The 18,455-nt window shown below is 42.7% G+C and overlaps 1 protein-coding gene across 1 annotated transcript in view; it reads left to right on the top strand.

Moving 5' to 3' along the window:
• LOC104274025 (breakpoint cluster region protein-like) overlaps positions 1–10,568 on the top strand; it is a gene marked incomplete at its 3' end in the record, with an annotated part of 47,327 nt that extends 36,759 nt beyond the window's left edge. Inside the window, exon 2 of the mRNA XM_009869536.1 lies at positions 10,384–10,568. Within this exon, the coding sequence (XP_009867838.1) occupies positions 10,384–10,568 (185 nt within the window). The remainder of the gene's footprint in view (positions 1–10,383) is intronic.
• Between the last annotated feature and the right edge of the window lie 7,887 nt (positions 10,569–18,455).

Below are 18,455 nucleotides of genomic sequence, written 5' to 3'. Positions count from 1 at the left end.
GAGGCTCTTGTGAAGGGGACACCTCCTACCTCCCTGAAAATCTTTTATTCTGTGACTTGCCTGGGATTGAACCCTCACTGTCGACAATACTTAGCTACGTCATCAGCAATACGTTCAGCAATAGTGCAATGACTTCTCTGGGGCCTAGCTGGAAAGAACAGTTTTCACAGAAACCCTTCTCCTGCTTTGTTCTCTTCTCCTTTGCCAGCTAATCTGAATTACAGTTTCTGGGTACCTTTGAAGAAGTGTGTGTGTGGCAGTCACAGCTGTCTGCACAGGCAGCTGGGCTCCGATCCTGCCTTGGCTTGTGCCTCTGCATACCCACAGCTCTCCTTGAAGGGAGCCACAAGACCTCAGTTCTTGACACTGGAGCAAAGTTACTGTATGAAACTACTTTGTGACTTGCTGGACACGAGGACTCTAGTAGTTTACTTTGAGAGCTACTGTCTGAGCAGGAGATCTGCTTTGTATATACAGGTCTGGGTACAGAAGAAAGCTGTTGATCAGCACCATGATCAGCATAGGTTGTTGTGTCTTACTTGGGACTTTCAGTTTGCACTTTTCCTTTGGATGAAATTCGTTGAAATTTTAGTGCTTTCCCCTTGGCATGGCTTCAAAATCACTTGTTGGCTTATTCGTGCTGTGGGGTGACAGGACTTGGCGAAATGGTAGTGTTACACATCTGTGTTACCGGAATAAGCTCCCTCTTATCCCATATTCAGATAGAATCTGAACAGCAATGAATCAGTCCATGATGCTGAAGTGTAAAACAGCATTGTTGGTGTCTGATGGAGTACACCATGAGCTCAGACTGAGACGTCTTTCCTCTCATCTGCACTTCAGCTTCTCGGAGAACTCTGACCAGCGTCACTGAGTTGCTGGTTCTCGAATCATGTTTTTCTAAATGTATTCTTCACATTTATAATCATCAGAGGAGAACTGCCACTTCTAAAAGGAGATTCTGCAAAAGAGACACACAGTTTGGACAGAAAAGTGGTGTGGTGTCATATGCTATGTCAGGGGAGAACTTAGAAACCCACAGCAAACCCTGACAGGTGACCCCATCTACCTTCATCCCATGCCGCAGCTTCAAAGGAAAAGAGATGGCAAGTAGATGGTGTTTATTAATGCTGGCAGGGAGCCGTGTTCTACCTTCAGTATCTTTTTTAATAATAATAATAATGATAATAATAATAATAATTTTAATGTTTCTTTAACTACCTTGCCGTGGTTGTGAATGATATAAAGCTGTTTTTTCTTCTCCAGCCAGATGACAGGAAGACACTGAGCTTGGGCAGCAGCTGTGTTCAGAAAAGGTTGTTAGTAGTGTAGGCAGAGCCATCTGCCTAGCAAGGCATTTAACTTGGGTTGCTTGTTCTAGGCCAAGATGTTAAATCAATAGCTTATTTTTTACAGTGTGATGTTAGATGTCAGTGGCTAGATTTACAGTGGAAATAGGAAAATGGTGACTAGTTGTATTGGCTTCTTAGTGTCCTAGCTCCTCTAGTGTGAAAACAAAACAGTCTGAAAAAAACCAACAAAACCCCCCGAAGCAACTCATCCTGAAAGATACTGAAGATCTAGAAACAGAACAATATTCTTATCAGACACATTTACTGTTGTTTTGAACTGACTTTTATACTCCCTGCTGCCTGGGGCTTGTCCTCCCTTCCCTTCTGACAAAACTGTCAGTCCAGTTAAACTCTTGTTTTAACAGGCGCTTTCCTCTCCGCGTGGCAGGACTTTTTGTCTGCTCTGGTTAAATACAGGAAATGGAATATATACATCGTGGGGTCTTTTGTTAACTGATCATGCTGTGGCATTTGTTCCATTTTGTTTCTATTAATTTTCTGGTTTCTTTTACTTTTCTGGAGATTCCCGTGGCCAGATGTTGTTTGAAGTGGCTACAAAACTCCGAGACAACTGTGAAGAACAAAATGGTAAATGGTTTGCTGGTCATGGTTGGAATTTTCATCCATTCACCTGACAAATGATAGGTATGAGAGAAGCAGCCTTCCCAGTGTAGTTAGTACACGCAGTTTTAGGCTTTGTTACTAGGTGGCTGATTTGTTTGGGTTTTTTTTAAATTGAAATAAAGGCTGTAGTTTGAGCACAACAGTAGTGCTGACCTGAACAGTCACATTGTCTCTGTCCTACCTCTGTGCTGTTATGCTGATGGATTGTGTGGAGCTGATCAGTGAAATGGAATAGGGAACTGCTCTGGGTTATAAAATAACATTATTGCCAGTTATTTTTAGCTTAGCCAGCTCATACTGTGGTTTGCTGCCCTCCGTATAGACACATCTGCTATGGGACAGTAGGGGAGACGTGGACAGGAGCCTACAGTTAGTTGAATTCTAAAAGTTTAGCTCTCATAATGCTCCTGGTGCTGTTTGTGCAAAGCCACATATATTTATGAATATATCTGCCTGACCGTATATTTTTATACTGAAAAAAGTCTTTAATTCTGAATGACCAGGCCTAAAATTTACTTTCTGCCTGTTAGAGAACAGCTAAACTTGGTGCACAATCCTGAGTAAGGAATGAAAAAAAAAAACCCAACTGGAAAGGTGTTCCAGTTTGCCCTGGGATTTACTTTGCCAAGAACACCCTGTGGCCTGACTGCCAGCACGAACTGAGCATGGAAACCTTTCCAGCCTGACTGGGAAAACACAGAACAGGAGAGGAATCTGAAGTCATGGACCCTGAATGGAAACAAATGCAGTTTCTGCTCTCACCAAGGCAGGAAAGTCTGAGAGGAATTCATCCATGTTGTGAGGCGTTACATTGTGCTGTATAACTTAATAGTAAACATTTAGGAGAATCAGTAAAAATAGAGAAAAGGCAACAATAGTTTCACTGTTTTGGGTCCTTGCCCTGAGAGTTAAGAATTCTCACACTCTTCCTTGAGTGGACGGTACTTATGTAATTCAGGCCTGACCAGAATTTCTCTGTCTTTACCTGTTGGCAGACTATTTGCAGCCAGTCATACTGGAAACATACCTCATTCATATATGCGTGTGTTTGCTCATCTTTAGGGCTCTAAGTGATGGTGATTAAAACCTTTTATGTGCTTTGGAGGGCAGGTAGCAACCAATAGGACATAGGCAGTGTCCGCCATCCTAGAGAAATGTTCAAGTCTTGCCTTCTGTAGTAACTATGGATAACTTTATTGCCTGGTGCTAATTACATACAATGTGCTTGTAATAAGTCCTAAAATTTACAAATTGCTGTGGAGACACTCCATATTTGAAAGGCCACATCTTCTAAATGTGTAACCTGTTTTCCTCCTAAGCGTTGCAACTGTTACAATCAGTTGGGCTCCTCTGTCTAGTTCGTGATGTGCAATGGTTGTGGTTCCCTCACAGTATTTCACTTTGATTGAAACTGATCCAAGTGTCAGATGTCTTAGGGAGATGGGAATTTACACCTCTGCTACTCTTCCCTTGCCGACCTCTGTGACATGCACGGTGTGAAAGCCTGGCTGAATGTAATGAGTGGATGACAGCTTGGTCTGCACTCTTCAGCATGTCGCACTCCATGGCTGCTAAGCTGGAATCGTCTGAAGCAAAGAACCTCACTCTGCATGGACATTAGATCTGTGTGAACATTAAATCTGTCCCCAGGAAAATGCCAGTCAGAGCAAAATGCAATTATGTGTCTCCGTAGCATATGCTACAAATGGATCAGACCTGTACGCTAGTCTCTGCTTGAATTCTTCATGGAATATACGGGCAGATTAAAGTACTCTGTTCTTTTTTAGATGTTTAATGATCTGGATTTGACACACCTAACAGATTAAAAGTGGACTGCAGTTAATTCATCTCCTAAAGACTTACGGGCATTGTCTGCTACAAGGATAAAGCTCATCTCTGGTAGAGACAGAAGTTTCTTGGAGACTGGTTAATGTCTATGGCCTGAGATCCCCCCGGGAGAGGGAGGGTGCAGTGAACCACCAGCTGTCTTGCTAGTTCCGTATGCAAGGTACATTGCTTTCTCCTCCTTCCATCTCAAAAATAAGGTGCAGTTCTCAATCTCCACATACAGACATCCATGCTCACACAAACATACCCTTAAAAGAAAATTAAATGTTGGGTAACATTTATATGTGATGGATACTTGTTTCTGCAGCTACTTAACATGCTGCAGAAAGATCAGCTCTGCTGACGGGTGTTTCCAGTGAGTGGGCTGTGTTACAAGTTTCACTGTAATTCTCGTTCTGCAACCCCTGCTCCCAAACAGTTCGTTCAGTGATGGTAAGCAAGATCATCCTCTGTGGCCCTTTTTCTTCTATGGGAACTGATGGGGGGAGTGTGTAGGCGCTGGTAGTTGGATTCTCTTCATGTGCTTAACAGAGAAGTACGTTTTGAGGCCATAGGCTGGCTTGGAGCTAGCTTTTGTTACTTTTTACCTTTCTGTTTTGATGCTCATCTAATACCAAAGAAGGAATTTGGAAACTAGTGGGATTTTTCTGTTCCTAAATGAATTGGGTTTGTATTTGAGTGGGGGCTTCGTGTTCCACTAAAACATCTTTATATGTAGATGTGCTGTCTTTACACGGGGAAGAGATACAGAGCATGAAGGAGATGGCGTGTTCTCAATCTGTTTAGCATCATAGTGGAGTCTTCTGTTCATCATTCTGAGAAGAATAGGGATTAGACATGACAAACATCTATTTTTTTTCCCTTTTGGTGCTTGATCTTTGTTCTGGGATAGTCTCCTGATATAGGTAGACAGCATAATTACTGTTTATGGATCTGGATTTTGTGCAAAAGTGTACAGAGTATTGAGTGCACTGTTTCCTGGTTTTGAAGATGATGATTCAGAAGGTGTCAAGGAAATATGCAAGATGCTTAGTTTTCCATAGTTTCTCTTCTATTTTTTAGGAAATACTGCTGTATTCCCTAGGCAACTGCATTCACAGCCCATCCACACTGATGTACTTCTACATGTGCTTGGTACTGGGCTCAAATCCCTGATCCTTCTAGTAGTACAGCCAGCACTAAGAAATAAAATGACATGATTCTGTTTTGTTTGTCACCAAGCAAACAGCAGTATGTCAAAGCTGGAGCTAAGGTCAGTAAGGCATATTAGTATCTTAAAAGTTACACCCAAAAAAAGTAAAAAAAAAAAAGAAAAGAAAAAAAGGGCACATCCTGGTAACTTATGTCCAAACCAGCCATGTGTAAATCCCAGGAACTGACTAAGCTTCAGCCTAAAGGGAACTTAAGCAGTGTTTTGCTAATATGATGTCTTCAGTTGCAGTACGAGCTTTTAAGTATACCCACCCCTGCACTACCATGCATGTATCCTTTGGGTACGTGTTTGGATTTCTGCGCCATGAACTAGGTCAGATTGCTGATCCAGCTTAGAAGGGAAGTATCAAAGACAATTTTTTCTTTGAGCTGGCCAAGTTCCTTAGCTGGACCAATAGACATCTGTGGGGCTGCAGAACTAAGGGTATAAGAGGGGAATGGGCCATGCAATGCTTTATGGCTTGGTGGGCAAAACCTTAAATCCCTGTTGCTACCAAGACAATGCGTTGTCAAACTATGGCCTCACGTGTTCCCTGGCATAGAAGCATAGTCAGAGGGTGCAGCCGTCGGCTCTGCAGCTGCAGGAATGTTTTTAAAGTAAGGATAGACATTACAAACTTGTGCTTGCCTTGGTACCTCTTACAATGAAGCCACAGTGATGTGGGGCTTTGGCATGAGGTGCAATTCGCCCTGCCCCTCAAGGATTCTAGGTATTTACTTAGACAGGCAGGTCTGAGCCACTGTGGCTTCGCTGCTCTTTTAGCAGGATTAGCTGGAGCACAGCTAGCTTGGAAGTTTCTCTGCACGCTGCTGTTAAGCCTCTCAAGCAGCTATGGATGTTGCCATGTTGTGAAAGTAAGACACATGCATTAGAACCATTGTGTGGCCCTGGATTAGATGCAGCTGGTCTTTCTTTTTACTCGGAAGTTAATTTCTTTTTCCTTTCCTGCTTTCAAGTTAGATCTATGACTTGATTTTGTGGTCCCAAAGAATGAATGTGGCACCCAGCAGGAAGGGTGTAGGCAACAGGACAAGGGAACAGTGTTGCTGGGCTTTCGCTGAGTACCAACGCATTTAAGTTTGTTGGATTCTTCGTTAAGCCCCAGCCAGGTGAAATTTGAGGCAGTGAGGGAGAGGAGCAGTTTAGAAGAGGGGAAAACCAGGAAAGTAAAAATAAAATAAAATAATATTAAGTTTGAGAAAATGAGAAGAAAATGTAAGGGGACAGAGATGAGAAAGGAAGTGAGAGGATGGAAGCGGTAGCTGAGGAGGTGGATAGTGGAACAGACTCAAAACCTGGAGCAAAGCAAGGCAAGGGAGGCCATTGCTGTCGGAACCAAAGGTGGAACTAAATAGTGGAGGTTGTTAGCAGAATGTGTGAATTGATGATTAACCTCTGTAGCCCAAGGTCGTTCATTGCACCTAAAGATTGTGCTGGTGCAGAAGAGGAGTACTGTAAGAGAATGTCAGAGGTACCAGTGGTGGAAATAGTTACTCTTAGGTTCTGAGAGAGCTTGTTTCTGTAAGTCACAGATACTGCTCTTCTCTGTGGGGTGGGATCTCTTACAGGTTACCCAAAGAGGAGGAGAAAGGGGACCTGCTGGTGAGATCAGAGAAGCATGACACACGTGGAGTACTGTCTTCAGTATCTTTGTGCTGCTCTCTCAGTACAACATATTTGAACCCATCAGCCTCGTGTGCTGACCCTTCTCCTTAGTCGTCCCTTGTCAGCAATTGTGTTTTGTTCTTGTGTTTCATCTTTCTCTAACTTGGATGGCTCGGTTACTAATGGGTTGCTGGCTGGCCCTAAAAGGAGAATAAGAATCCTTTTAATGCTCACCCTACCTGAGGCACTGGCTAAGAAGCCAAATGCTTTTGCTTGGGTCCAGCTGCTGCCTCCACTAGCCATGCACAGTAGCAGCACCAAGGGCAGCTGGAAGTGTGTGAGCTCTTGGCTTTAATCTCTTTCTGTTCCCAGGTAGAGGCTGAACAGGCTGTGCAGCATTGTGCTGAAGATCTGAACAACCTAGTTACCCTAGCAACAGTGGTCTCTTTAATCACAGAGATCCAAGTCTATCTCTATTATTAGTGTTAAGACTTGTGTAGTGTATCTGGCTACAGTAATACGTGGCTTCTGTTGGAAAAAGTGTTAGAATAAAAGCAAGAAGGTCCTTCTGCCTTGGAGATAATTAAAATCTCCATAGGTGGATTTCAGTGCTGTATGCAGTAATATAGAAAGAAGAGGGATTATAACTACTTCTAAGCTTTTAAATGTGTGAAGGATCCCTGGAGGATACAGAAATAAAATTTTAAATTCTGTGTGGAGCTTTCTATGCACAGATCTTATGGCAGTTTCTGACACTGATAGATTAATTCATTGTTGAGATTTGTTACTTTCATTTTTATGGGTTGGGAGACAAAGCAATTCAAAAGTAGACTGACTCTTGTTGCAAAGCTAGGAATAAATCTCCGCTGCTTGGCCCAAGTCCTCCACCTGCCCTTTCCTTCAGGTTCAGATAAAGTTTTCCTTGTGCAGTAGGAGACAGAACATGTTATGGAAGGTAAGAATGTTAAGTATGCTTTTTAGCAGGAGAAAGTGAGGACAGTGAAAATACTGTGATTCACTGCAAGTCTTTCTGCTGGTGTATTTTAGTCTGCATTCACTCCCCCATTAACAGAAGTGGAGCAAACTATACATTTTGAAAGTGAACATTGGGAGTGACCAAAATATTCCTGCCTTAATTTTTGTACAGCAACACGTTCTTGTTACTGCATGTGCACAGGAGAAACTGGTTTGGATAAGAGTAGTTTGAAGAAACATCTGAAGGAAAAAGAACTCTTGCTTGATCAAAGGCATGAAGTCTCCATATATTCCCAATACTGATGTTCCTCCTTGGAAAATGCCAGCGTTAAATTGTCAGAAATATCTTGCAGGCTTCTTGGGTTAGAAAGTTGCACGAGGGACAGCTGAATGGAAAGCAGATATCTGCACTCCTCCACTGAGGTTATATTGCATTAGAGTTATCTTTAGGTGTTTGAGTTTCGGATTTGGTGCCTTTTTTTTTTTTTTTTTTTTTAATGGCACAGATAGTGCAGACATGCAAGGAGACACCTATCCCCCTTCCTATTTCTAATTCTGGTTTCTGGAGTCAAAACAGTCCCTTAATCCTCTGGCCAAACAGAAGACCATCCATCCTGTGTGTGAGGAGGGTATTTTTACTTCCCCCAGGCTTCCTCCCAGTATTTCCTTGCCTGTTTTTGTAACACAGGCTGAGGGCCATGCTGTCTTCTCTTCCACATTCTTTTAGCCAAAGAGCTCTTGAAAATTCTAGCCTGAGTTTTGCTTGGCTTGCTGGTGTTGTAGATATTATCCAGTTTTGGGATATCTAAAAATCTCTCATTTGTGACTGAGCATCCTTATTTCAGCAACTTTCCTCCTAGCCACCGTTTACCAAATCCATTTAATAGGATGGCTTCCAAGTGGTTGGGGAGCTCTGGAAACCTCTAACATCTAGATAAAAGTTAAGTCCCTTCGTGCAGAGACCACATACCACTTTTTTTTTTTTTTTTTTTTAACCTCCTGTGGTCTTGCACAATCTAATGAGTCTTTTGAGGAACTTTTAGAGCTTGAGCATAAGCTAATACCACAAATGGGTAGGTGACATAAAACTCACTAAGCTTGTTAAAATAATATTGCCATCGTCCTTCAGCAGCCTAAAGGTCTCATATACAGCTGTTATTTAGCTGGGTGGTATTTGCTATGAACGGAGACAGAGGCTCACTTCTACAGTGAGTTTATTGTTGGATTTTCTGTATATTGTTTGTGTAAATTCCCAGACCAGCTCTCCCTCCTTAAAAAAAGCCACATGGATCAAGTTTTATTCTGTTCTACACAAAGTTCACATCCTTTACTGGAATGAGTCATGCTTTAACCGAGTTTTCTGTGAGGGAGGAAAGTGGGCTTTAAAATGTTACTCCTCCACCCTGCCTTAGTGATGTATAACAGGATTATTAGTATGCTTGGCAGCTGCTGCTTATTATTTTTGCAGAACCTGGATATTTGTGAAAACAAGTTAAAAATTGGTTTTACTTGTGTTCAAGTGTGAGTTTAATGCATAATTTTAAACTTACAAGACAAAAAAGCTGTTCTTTTTTTGTGTGTGGCTTTGTCTTCCGTAAGGCGCGCTGGCTACTGTGAAAGTGGATCTAGCTTATCTTCCTGTGGTTATTTTTTAGTTTTGTGAGAAGAGTGGTTTCTTGTGGCTTGTAACTGAAAGAGGAAGAGGAACTCTGCCCTTTCGTGTTCAGTGGCCCGTGCCTGACTATGACTGTTACACAGGGGACACTTCTGGGCGTTGGGGGGTGAAGGTGTCCCACAGGCCCCTGTAACTCGTGTGTAAGGTTGGCTCCAGATTCTCTCAGGCAAGATGTACGTGATCCGGTGTCACTGTGCAGAAAGCAAATGTTGGTACTCTCTGTATCTTTCTTTATGCAGAGAGATAAAAGACCTTTTAACCTATGGTAGAGGGAGCTGCTCCATGTGTGTCCTTCATACACAGTTGTGCAGAAACAATCTCTGTATGCAGCGGCTCATTTTTACTGCTCATCTTTCCTGAAGTTCATTGGTATCTCATGTAGTAATGGTTAATTTGAGTCTTAATACCACTATTTTTTTTCATTTGTTTTTTACTTTTTTTTTGGGGGGGGGGTGGTAAGAGGGAGCAGCGTGGTGGTTTGTTCATTTGTTTAAAGAGTGAGTCTCAAAATCAAGGAGGAGGGGCAGCCAACAGGAGAGGGCCTCTTAGGATTTTATGTTTGACGTTAGGACGGTCACTTGAACTGTAAGACCTTTCTTTCTTAGTCCTCTTGTTTCTGAGAGGCCTGGAAAGAGTTGTGTTTCTTCCCTATGTGTTAGCTATGATTGCTAAACTGGCAGGGGCATCATCTGTTCTTGTCGTACAGAAAAAACAGCGTCTGTTACCCTAAGCCACTGCATTCCTAAACCCAGACTGCCCAACTTTTATGGAGCCTGCAAAAAGACTTATTTTGGTGCTAATGCCTTTGAAGGAAAACTTGAGGGAAGAAGCTGTAATTAAATGAATACTTATGTTAGATGTTAGAATGGACTTTACCTTTTAGGACTCAGAATGAGTGAAGTGAACGTTTGGTGGTGACGTGATTTTCATTAAAGTTGTGCCTTTGCTTGACCTCTATTTAACTATCACTGACTCTGGGTTTACTGATAAGTAATCGTTATAGCTGGTAGGCAGGCAGTGCCTCGGTTGACCAGCCTGTCTCCTGTCCAGCTTGACTCTGACCAGACAGATTTTTCTCCTGTGTTTTACAGATGCTTCATTCAGTGGCACACCTCCTAGCTATGCGTATGATGCAGACCGTGCTGAAGAACAGAGGCGACATCATGATATGATGCCCTATATTGATGACTCGCCCTCATCCTCACCCCATCTCAGTTCCAAGAGTCGGGGCAGCCGAGACACCCTCTCTTCAGGGTCTTTGGAATCTACAAAATCAGTGAGTCCTTTCCTGCCTTTTGGGAGTCAGCAAAGCCTTGTATGTTTGCAAGGGGTAGACTGCTTTGACAGGGAGCAAGGATGGGGACTGCCAGCACTGTAAGACAGATTACTTGCCATAATATAGCGGTGCCTGGTTGGTGTTGTATAGATAAAGCTAAACTGAGGCTTCTAGCTGATGCTAAGACTGAACTTCAGGAATGAGTGGTGTGCGTATGATTTTTAAACCTCAGCTTTTCATCCTTTCTGAATTTTACTGGAGAGAATTGGTGATTAATTGCTGTTTAGAAAGTCTCTAAATACCAGATATCCTGCATTATGAAATGCCAGAACATTGTATATTATGATGTTCGTACATCTGTGCATGTGGGTTGCCACTGCCTTTCACAAGGAAAATAACAGTTATTTTCAGGTGCGTTAGAGGCTTTGCTAAAGCATCTCAAATATAAGATCTGTTTTCTTCACTCTGAAAATGGAGCCAGAGGAATTAAAACTGCCAGCTCTGAAGTATGATCACTTTGGGTGGGAGATAGCCTGAAGATCCACATCAAACTACAGGTCAGACTAGATGGTCCCTTCTGACCTTTTCGTCTCCCATAACTGATTATTCAGATAGCCTCTTTTTATAATGAATCTGACTACTCACCAAATGGCTATCTTGCTTTATTTTTGCTGCAGGTTTGGTAGCGTGACTGTAGCTTGGAAGTTAAGGAAAACTTGTGGGTTTGTTTTTGCAGCAGTCTTGGAATAGAGTCTGCTGCTTCCCTTGGTAAATAACTATTGGCTCTATCTTCACAGTCAACGATGTCTTGGTTTCAGCATCAAATAATCTGTTTGACTTTCAACCTCTGTTTATCTTTATCCTTTTGCATCCTAGATCGTAGAGTGCTTCAATCTCAAGTTGCCGTTTCCTTGAATATCTTTGTCGTCTGCAAGCTTTTCATTTCCCCAAGTCATTCATAAAAATGCTTTAATAGCACAAAGACAACTGTCACTTCCTTCCTACTATATTTCCAAGAAAGCATAGCCAACCAACCTTGAATTCCCACATTGTAAATGGCACTTTGAAATACGTCATTTAAGTGGTCTAACACATGTATTGGCTTTATATTGTTCTGTCCTATTAATTAGGATATCATGGGAGGTGATGGATATTTTACAGATATCAGTGTTAATTAACACCGTCACCTTTATCAGATAGTTTTATTTACCTTGCATCAAAATGATTTCAGGAATGTGACAAGTTCCACAAACCGTTGCTAGTCAGCGTTCATTATATACATCCTTCTACTACTCTTCACTAATTAGTCCCATATCATATTCTTTCTTCCTTTTTCTAGGAAGAAATTTCTTAGATTAAGAAGCCTACTTGGGGCAATGTTCTTGTTCTTCTTTCTCATTTATAAAAATCCATTGTCAAGACCTCTTAAAGCTCAAGCACATGTATTGTTGATGTTTGCTTAATTTTATTTGACTATAAAATATGGAACCTAGTTAGCTGCTTATGCTTTGTTGTATTATTTCTGAGATGCTTTTTTATCTCTCAGGATGAGAATTTGTGTGATATGTAAGAGGGGTTGAGTGAAGAAATGATCATTACTAAATTCAAAAGCTCCAAGAATATTTTAGTATTGGCTTGAGATTTCCAGGTTATGTTTTTCTGGATGAAGGGAAAATATTATGTGACTGCATATAGCTGAGAGTTATCTTCAAAGAACCAGTTGTCATAATGCCTATGACTGGAGGCCTGGAAGCGACATTGCCTGATATTTAATCTTGTTCGTTATTTGTTTGAATATTGCCTCAAAAGCATTTAACAGTAGTTAATTTCCAAGTTAGCCTAATGCCAGAATGCTGCCTTTCAAAAAATTGTTTTTAACGTAAATGACTTTCTGCTCTGTCTATAAAAAGATGTTTTGTGGCTTCCAAAAGAAAAAGGTGTCCTGATACAGATTAAGGTTTTAATTGTGAACCTCAACTGCTTCTGCTGATCCTGTCTGTAATTAGTCCACAAATGACAAGTCATTCAAGAACGATGGTCCATGACAAGAAGGAAGAACTAATTTGTATTTGCTTACCATATTTCCCAGACAAGTTAAGCTTTCTGTAGTTAGATGGCTTTTACTGTAGTTATGTTTTCAGCTGTCGTGGAGAAGACATCAGTAACAAAACTGCTGAACACACTGTGCTGAGTCAATCACAGAAAACGTGTTGGGCCAGAAATACCAGGACTTATGTCTCTCCTCTCTTCTTTTTTGCTACACTTGATAAGCAGAAAACATTTTTTGTTTACATGTGTGTGCTTTCATAGTTGTCTCCGTACCCATTTACTTCTCTGTTAGGTCCCTGCAATTACTTCTGAAAATTTTAGATTATCTTTATGACCAGAGTCTAGAAATCAACAGTTAATTGTATGTAACAACACAACCCGTGATCGTGAAGTTGTTCAGAAGAAATGACTATGGCTATCCAGCCTTGTGCCTATAGTCTTTCTTGATTCTTTGATAACTTTCAGTTACACAATCACATCCTATTTTTTTTCTGTAGAGCTCCTGTGTTTTCCAGTGTGTATAGTGGTACTCACTGGATTCAGTATTTTATCTCTAGAACTGTGTGTACACCTTATTTACAGGACACTGCAAACTCTGCTCTGGGTACAGAAGTACTCATTTCCTTCTGGCAGTTGGAATGCTACACACGTCTTAATTATCCTTACAGTGTTGCTGTGAGATAAGAGGATGGTATGTTCACTAACCACAGCTAATCAAGACAGACAGATTATAGGAGAAGCGTCTGCCAGTTTTGGTGCTTAATGTGAGATGCGTAATGTTCTACAAAACCAGGTTATGACTTTTAATGCAGTTTTCTTCATATTTAACGTAAAATCCCTTTAATTTCCCTTGCAACCAAGAGTTAACAGCACTCTGGTCAGGTACCCTGAAAATGGAAAGCATTGCAAACAATTTTTTTTTCTAATTTATTTTTTATTTTTAAGTGTAATTCTAAGGAATTCTCTTAGCATCACACAGCCATGGCACCATTCTGCTGTGATGGTCATCTGCCTTATTCATGAGACCAGCCTTCCTCTTGGAGACTGAGTTGTTGCTATCTGGATACTGAGGGCGTTTTCCTTTGACTTATTTTGTGTGCTTGCTCCAGGCTTCGTATTTTTCTGCCAAGTGTTTAACTAAGTCCTTCCATCTCCTTAGAGCAGCTGTAGACTTTGGTTGGATACTGCATCAGGGATCCACCTGGTCTATGCAGCCTCCATAAAGAAAGTGCAGAGAGGCAAAAGCAGTGTCTCTTTCTAAAAGAGAATGAAGGGACGCTTCTTTAGCTACTCATGGGGGAGCTTCATGTCGTTCCCTCAGTGTGTGGGGTGCCCAGCTCGCATCACCACATGGTCTCTGCTCCAGGAAGTGAGGGCCACAATTAACTTCCATAAGGTTTGTGGTGTTCTACACCTTGTTGTTTGGGATCTGTTTTCCAGCCCCTCCTACCACCTGCAGACTAAAAGACGCTGGCTGGTCTGCCTCCAGACTGCACCGCTTCAGCCACCTCTGATGTGTTCGTATTCCACCTGCGATGTGTCCACTGCGCAGACATCTCCTGCTATCCAGGGAGGGTGACAAGAAGTGCACTGGCATTAGTTTTGTCCAGAGGACATAATAGACGTGGGTGTTTGTAGTGTGGATCTCAGCATCCCCTGACTTGTCATTTTTGTGGTAAGGAGGCCTGAACAAGTGTTTGCATTGAGTAAGCTTAAGTTGTACCCCCTCTTCTGGCTCTTCCAGAATCTCACGCTGAGCTGCTGATGCATGTCCTGGCATAAAGCCAATGCTTTTGCCTAACTTTGACTGTTGCTCTGAAGCAAGCCTATGGGGGAAAGAGAAAAAAGGAGAAATAGGTTCTATTAATGCTTGTTCGTTTATTTAACTGAAGAAGTGATTTAATTTCCCCTAACCTTGCTGTCTGTAGCAGTTGAACTGCTGTGACTGAACTTCTGAAAAATTCTGGAAACCTGTCTTGGAAAGTGTTAGCCCAAATGTTTGCCAAATGAGACAGCTCTGGTAGCTTCAAAAGGTGTTTGTAATAGGTAGTGATAATTCATTTCCAGAAGGAGATAGAATGTCTTTGTCTTTCCTATAGAGCTGGGGTGAAAAGTGGGGAAGATACCTGGGTAGAGGAGGAAAGAGACTTGCTACAATGTTCTTGGGGTACAGAAAAGTTGTGGCTGACACCCTTCACTGGAAAAGCGTTTTGGAGTGGGTAGCTTGCAGCTCGGAGGCTGAAGAGACGGAGGGAGCATGGGAAGCTTCATCGTGATCTAACTGGGCAGCTGATGGAAAAGCAAAGCTGGTTCCACCTGCCCGGAAATGAGGGGAGTAATTTTTCTAGAGTTTAGGAGATGAGTTTATTGCTGAAATAGGTCTCTCCAATTCTTTTATATATCGCACCCAGAGAGACAGGAGTGCTAAAGCTGAGCAACTAACTCCTACTTTCAGTTCTGTTGGGAGGGGAATGGTACTGACAGATTTCCAGGTAGAATTTCTCTTTCCTTTTCTTCTGCACAGTCCGTGGTTGGCGCAGCGTTGGCAACCACTGCTGGTCCTCGGAGCGGGGTGTTTCGTTCTCACTATCTGCCAGCTGTGTGGAAAGCAGGGCCGTGGCAGAGCAGGTTAGGAACTTTTTTCCTAGCTTGGTCCCCAGGGAGCCTGGAAAAGTTGACTTCTGAAGCTGCATCAATAAATGGGGTTACTGCTCTGCTTGGTACTACTGTTACTAGCTTGCCCTTCCCTCTCCAACATTTCCAAATCCTTCTCCTTTCTTCCTCTCGTAGTATTTGGTTTTGTTTGTTTTGCTTTGTTTTACTGTCACTTTCAGCTCACCACCCCCAAGAAATGCAACTTCTCTTTTTTTTAATTTTTTGTTCTTTTTTTTTTCCCAATCCTGTAATCCTTAAGGGCTCTGCCTGGATGTACAGCTCTTCCTGAGGAGAGCTGGCACACCAGTACTGGTGTTATAAATAATGTTGGCTCCTTTCCCTGCTCCTTCCCCTCCCTGCACGGAGCATGATTGGCTTGATTACAAAATTTGCCCTGTTTAATAACACCAAGACAAGGAGACACCTCCTGCCTGTTTAGCAGAATCTTTCAAAGGTATTTACACTTTAAAAATTGGAATGAATTATTTTTTTCTCTTTCATAGGCTGTCAGCTTCTCTGTGAGATTCTGAGCTATCCTTACGGGAAACCTCTCCTTTGAACACATTCGTTGCACAGCATATGAACACACTGTACCAAAGGAAGGTCTGAGAGTTAAAGTGCCTTTTATACGCCCACTTTGAATCACTGATTCTCTTCACAGAGCTGTGCTGGCAGCAACCGCTTTGCAAAATCCTGCGTGTTGTGGTTTCTAGATTCTCAATCTGCATTCTTCTAACATTTGCAAAAAAACAATTATTGCTGTTAATTTAAACAACAACCTGAGAGCCCCAAGTTCTTGAAACGGAGTCAGGAAGAGGTGAATCTGTCTGATCCTTGGAGCTGGTGGATCTCAGGCTTGCACTAATTGAATACAACATCCAATGCCAACCTGCTCAGTACACTACAGTACTTAGACTGACAGGCTGTAAACACGTTCAAAACAGCCATGGCTCCGAGCCAGCGTGTGCACGCTCTCTAATGTGCTTCTAACCGCTCTGACTAGTCATGGTTTAGGTCGCAACGCACTTATGACGGTGACTCAATCTTTTAGTTTTTAAGTCTTTGGAATAGCAAGAAACACCACGCAGTTGAGAAGAAAATACCAGAACCGCATAAGCATGGGCAACTTCTTTATACCACTTTACACTTTCCTTTCTTTTTTTTTCTTTTAATGTAGTTCTTGAGGAGTGGGAGCAAAGCACTGATTTCTTGCTTGCTAGTTCAGAACGGGCTGGGTGTTGGGTCCTCATGGCTGCTGTGGCAGACAGACCGGAATGCTCTGGCTGCTGCCCTGTGGTGGTCTCGTAAGATACATTTGTTCTGAAATGCCTGGGTAGAGAGGAAGCTGAAAGATGGAAGGGCAATGGAGAAAGGCTAGAAATGGATGTTGACATCAAAGAGGTAGGGACAGAATCAGAACATGAAATACTAGTCAGACTTGTACAAGTAAAAAACGGGCTAACCAAGCTGGGTAGGAAGCATGGGATGGGTTGCTGACCACCTGGCACTCCCTGCTGAGTGGTTAGAGTTTGCCAATACACGCTGCTCCCACATCCTGCTGGAATATCCCACTTGCACTTTGGTTAATAGGTGTATTTTTCCCTGGCTGATGTGGTCTAGTAGATGTGGTACCAGCTCCTCCCCTTGCCACAAGCAGCTCAAAGATTTCTGACTACTTGCTTCTTGCCAGGGTAGGGGAAAGGAGCCCTCAGCCTTGGCAGGTCTCCCTGAACTGGTGGGGAGCTTGATAGCTACGCCCAGGGTGTTCCCTCTCCTAACTGCCCTTCTGCCTGGAATGCAGAAGCAGAGCAGTCTGTGAGGCTGTGGTGGTCACCGTGTTGCCCTTTGATTCCCTTTTTTTGTCAGATATAGGCAAAGCAGAAAATGCCCTTGGCCCTGGGTGCATCACATCCTGGTGTGCTGTAAGGGGAGACCCTCCTTCCACTCGTGCAGCATCTCTGCATGCTGATTGCTCGCTCTTGTTTAGGGTGAGCAGGTGAGCCTGCTCCCAGTTCTTTGAGTGAGGAGTGTTGTAACACCAAATAATAAACTTGCCTCTCATCTTCCTGATGTTGGCACCGGCTCCCAGTGAATGTCTCAGTCCTGGAGTATGTTTCATAACAAGTGTGACTCTAAAAGCACCCTGAGGCTGAAGAAGCACAGGGGCTGTTTTCCAGATGTTCATCTAGCAGCAAGAGCTGCTGCTCAAGGCAGCCCCACATGACATTGTCAGTGAAGGCCTCCCTCAGCTGGAAGCTTTTGTCAGGACACTGGCTCTGAGGAGGAAGCACAGAGCGGCCGCACAATATGGACAGCAGTGCTGTGGTGTGCTATTGATCCCTGGCACAGCAGGAGCAGCAGGAGATCGTCTTTTCACGTAGGAGGAATCTGTATGTAAATCTGAGGCACTGCGCTGGAAACCTTGTAATGTGCTGTGTGATTGTTGGATAAAATCCCCTGAGGGTTTCTTCAGCAACTGCTGTACTGTCGCCTAAAGCAGCCAGGCCCTGCCCTGTCTGGCTGCATCTGAGGCTAGAGTTGTGCAAGCATCACGCTTGGAAAATGCTCCTATTAAAAAGGGTTAGGACAATACTGTGGACTTTGAAAATGACCTTGTGGTGATGGCCAGGAAGGAAGGCCTCTAGCGTGTCCTGGGAGATGTTAGTCTCTGAAAGCACATTTTTAAAAGAGAGGAAATTAACATTCAGGCACAAAATGCTGCCTCTGTCAGCTGACGGTGCCCAGCAAGAACCAGCTTGTAAATTAAAGCTTTTATCTGTGAAGAAGAAAACTGTTCTCAACGCTGTAAGGAAAACTGTTGTGCCTCTGTCGTGATGGGGAAGTTTGGATCATTTAAATAACTTGTCGTTGTGTGCTGCTCTTTACAGATGTTACAGGCATACCCAGCTGGTTTTTAAATCCTCACCTCCTCCCTGAGAACCTGGTAAAGATAAATATGACAATATGGACTGGTTACCTCATCCTCAGCAGCAGGGACTTTGGAGCACAGTTTTTCTCAGTGCTTCTTTGTGAAGCTGCATTTTTCTTTTCTAAGTGTTGTAAAAAATCTTTGAAATCCAAGAGGAACTGTGTTTTTCTTGCACCAGGGCTGCTACATCCCTGCCTCTTTGGATGAAGGCAATGCTTATTAAACATTAAATTTATTAAATTATTATTATTATT

Source organism: Apaloderma vittatum, unplaced genomic scaffold (genome assembly GCF_000703405.1).
Source record: "Apaloderma vittatum isolate BGI_N311 unplaced genomic scaffold, ASM70340v1 scaffold8795, whole genome shotgun sequence".
Classification (NCBI taxonomy): Eukaryota; Metazoa; Chordata; class Aves; order Trogoniformes; family Trogonidae; genus Apaloderma; species Apaloderma vittatum.
This window is presented reverse-complemented; position numbering and strand designations above follow the sequence as displayed.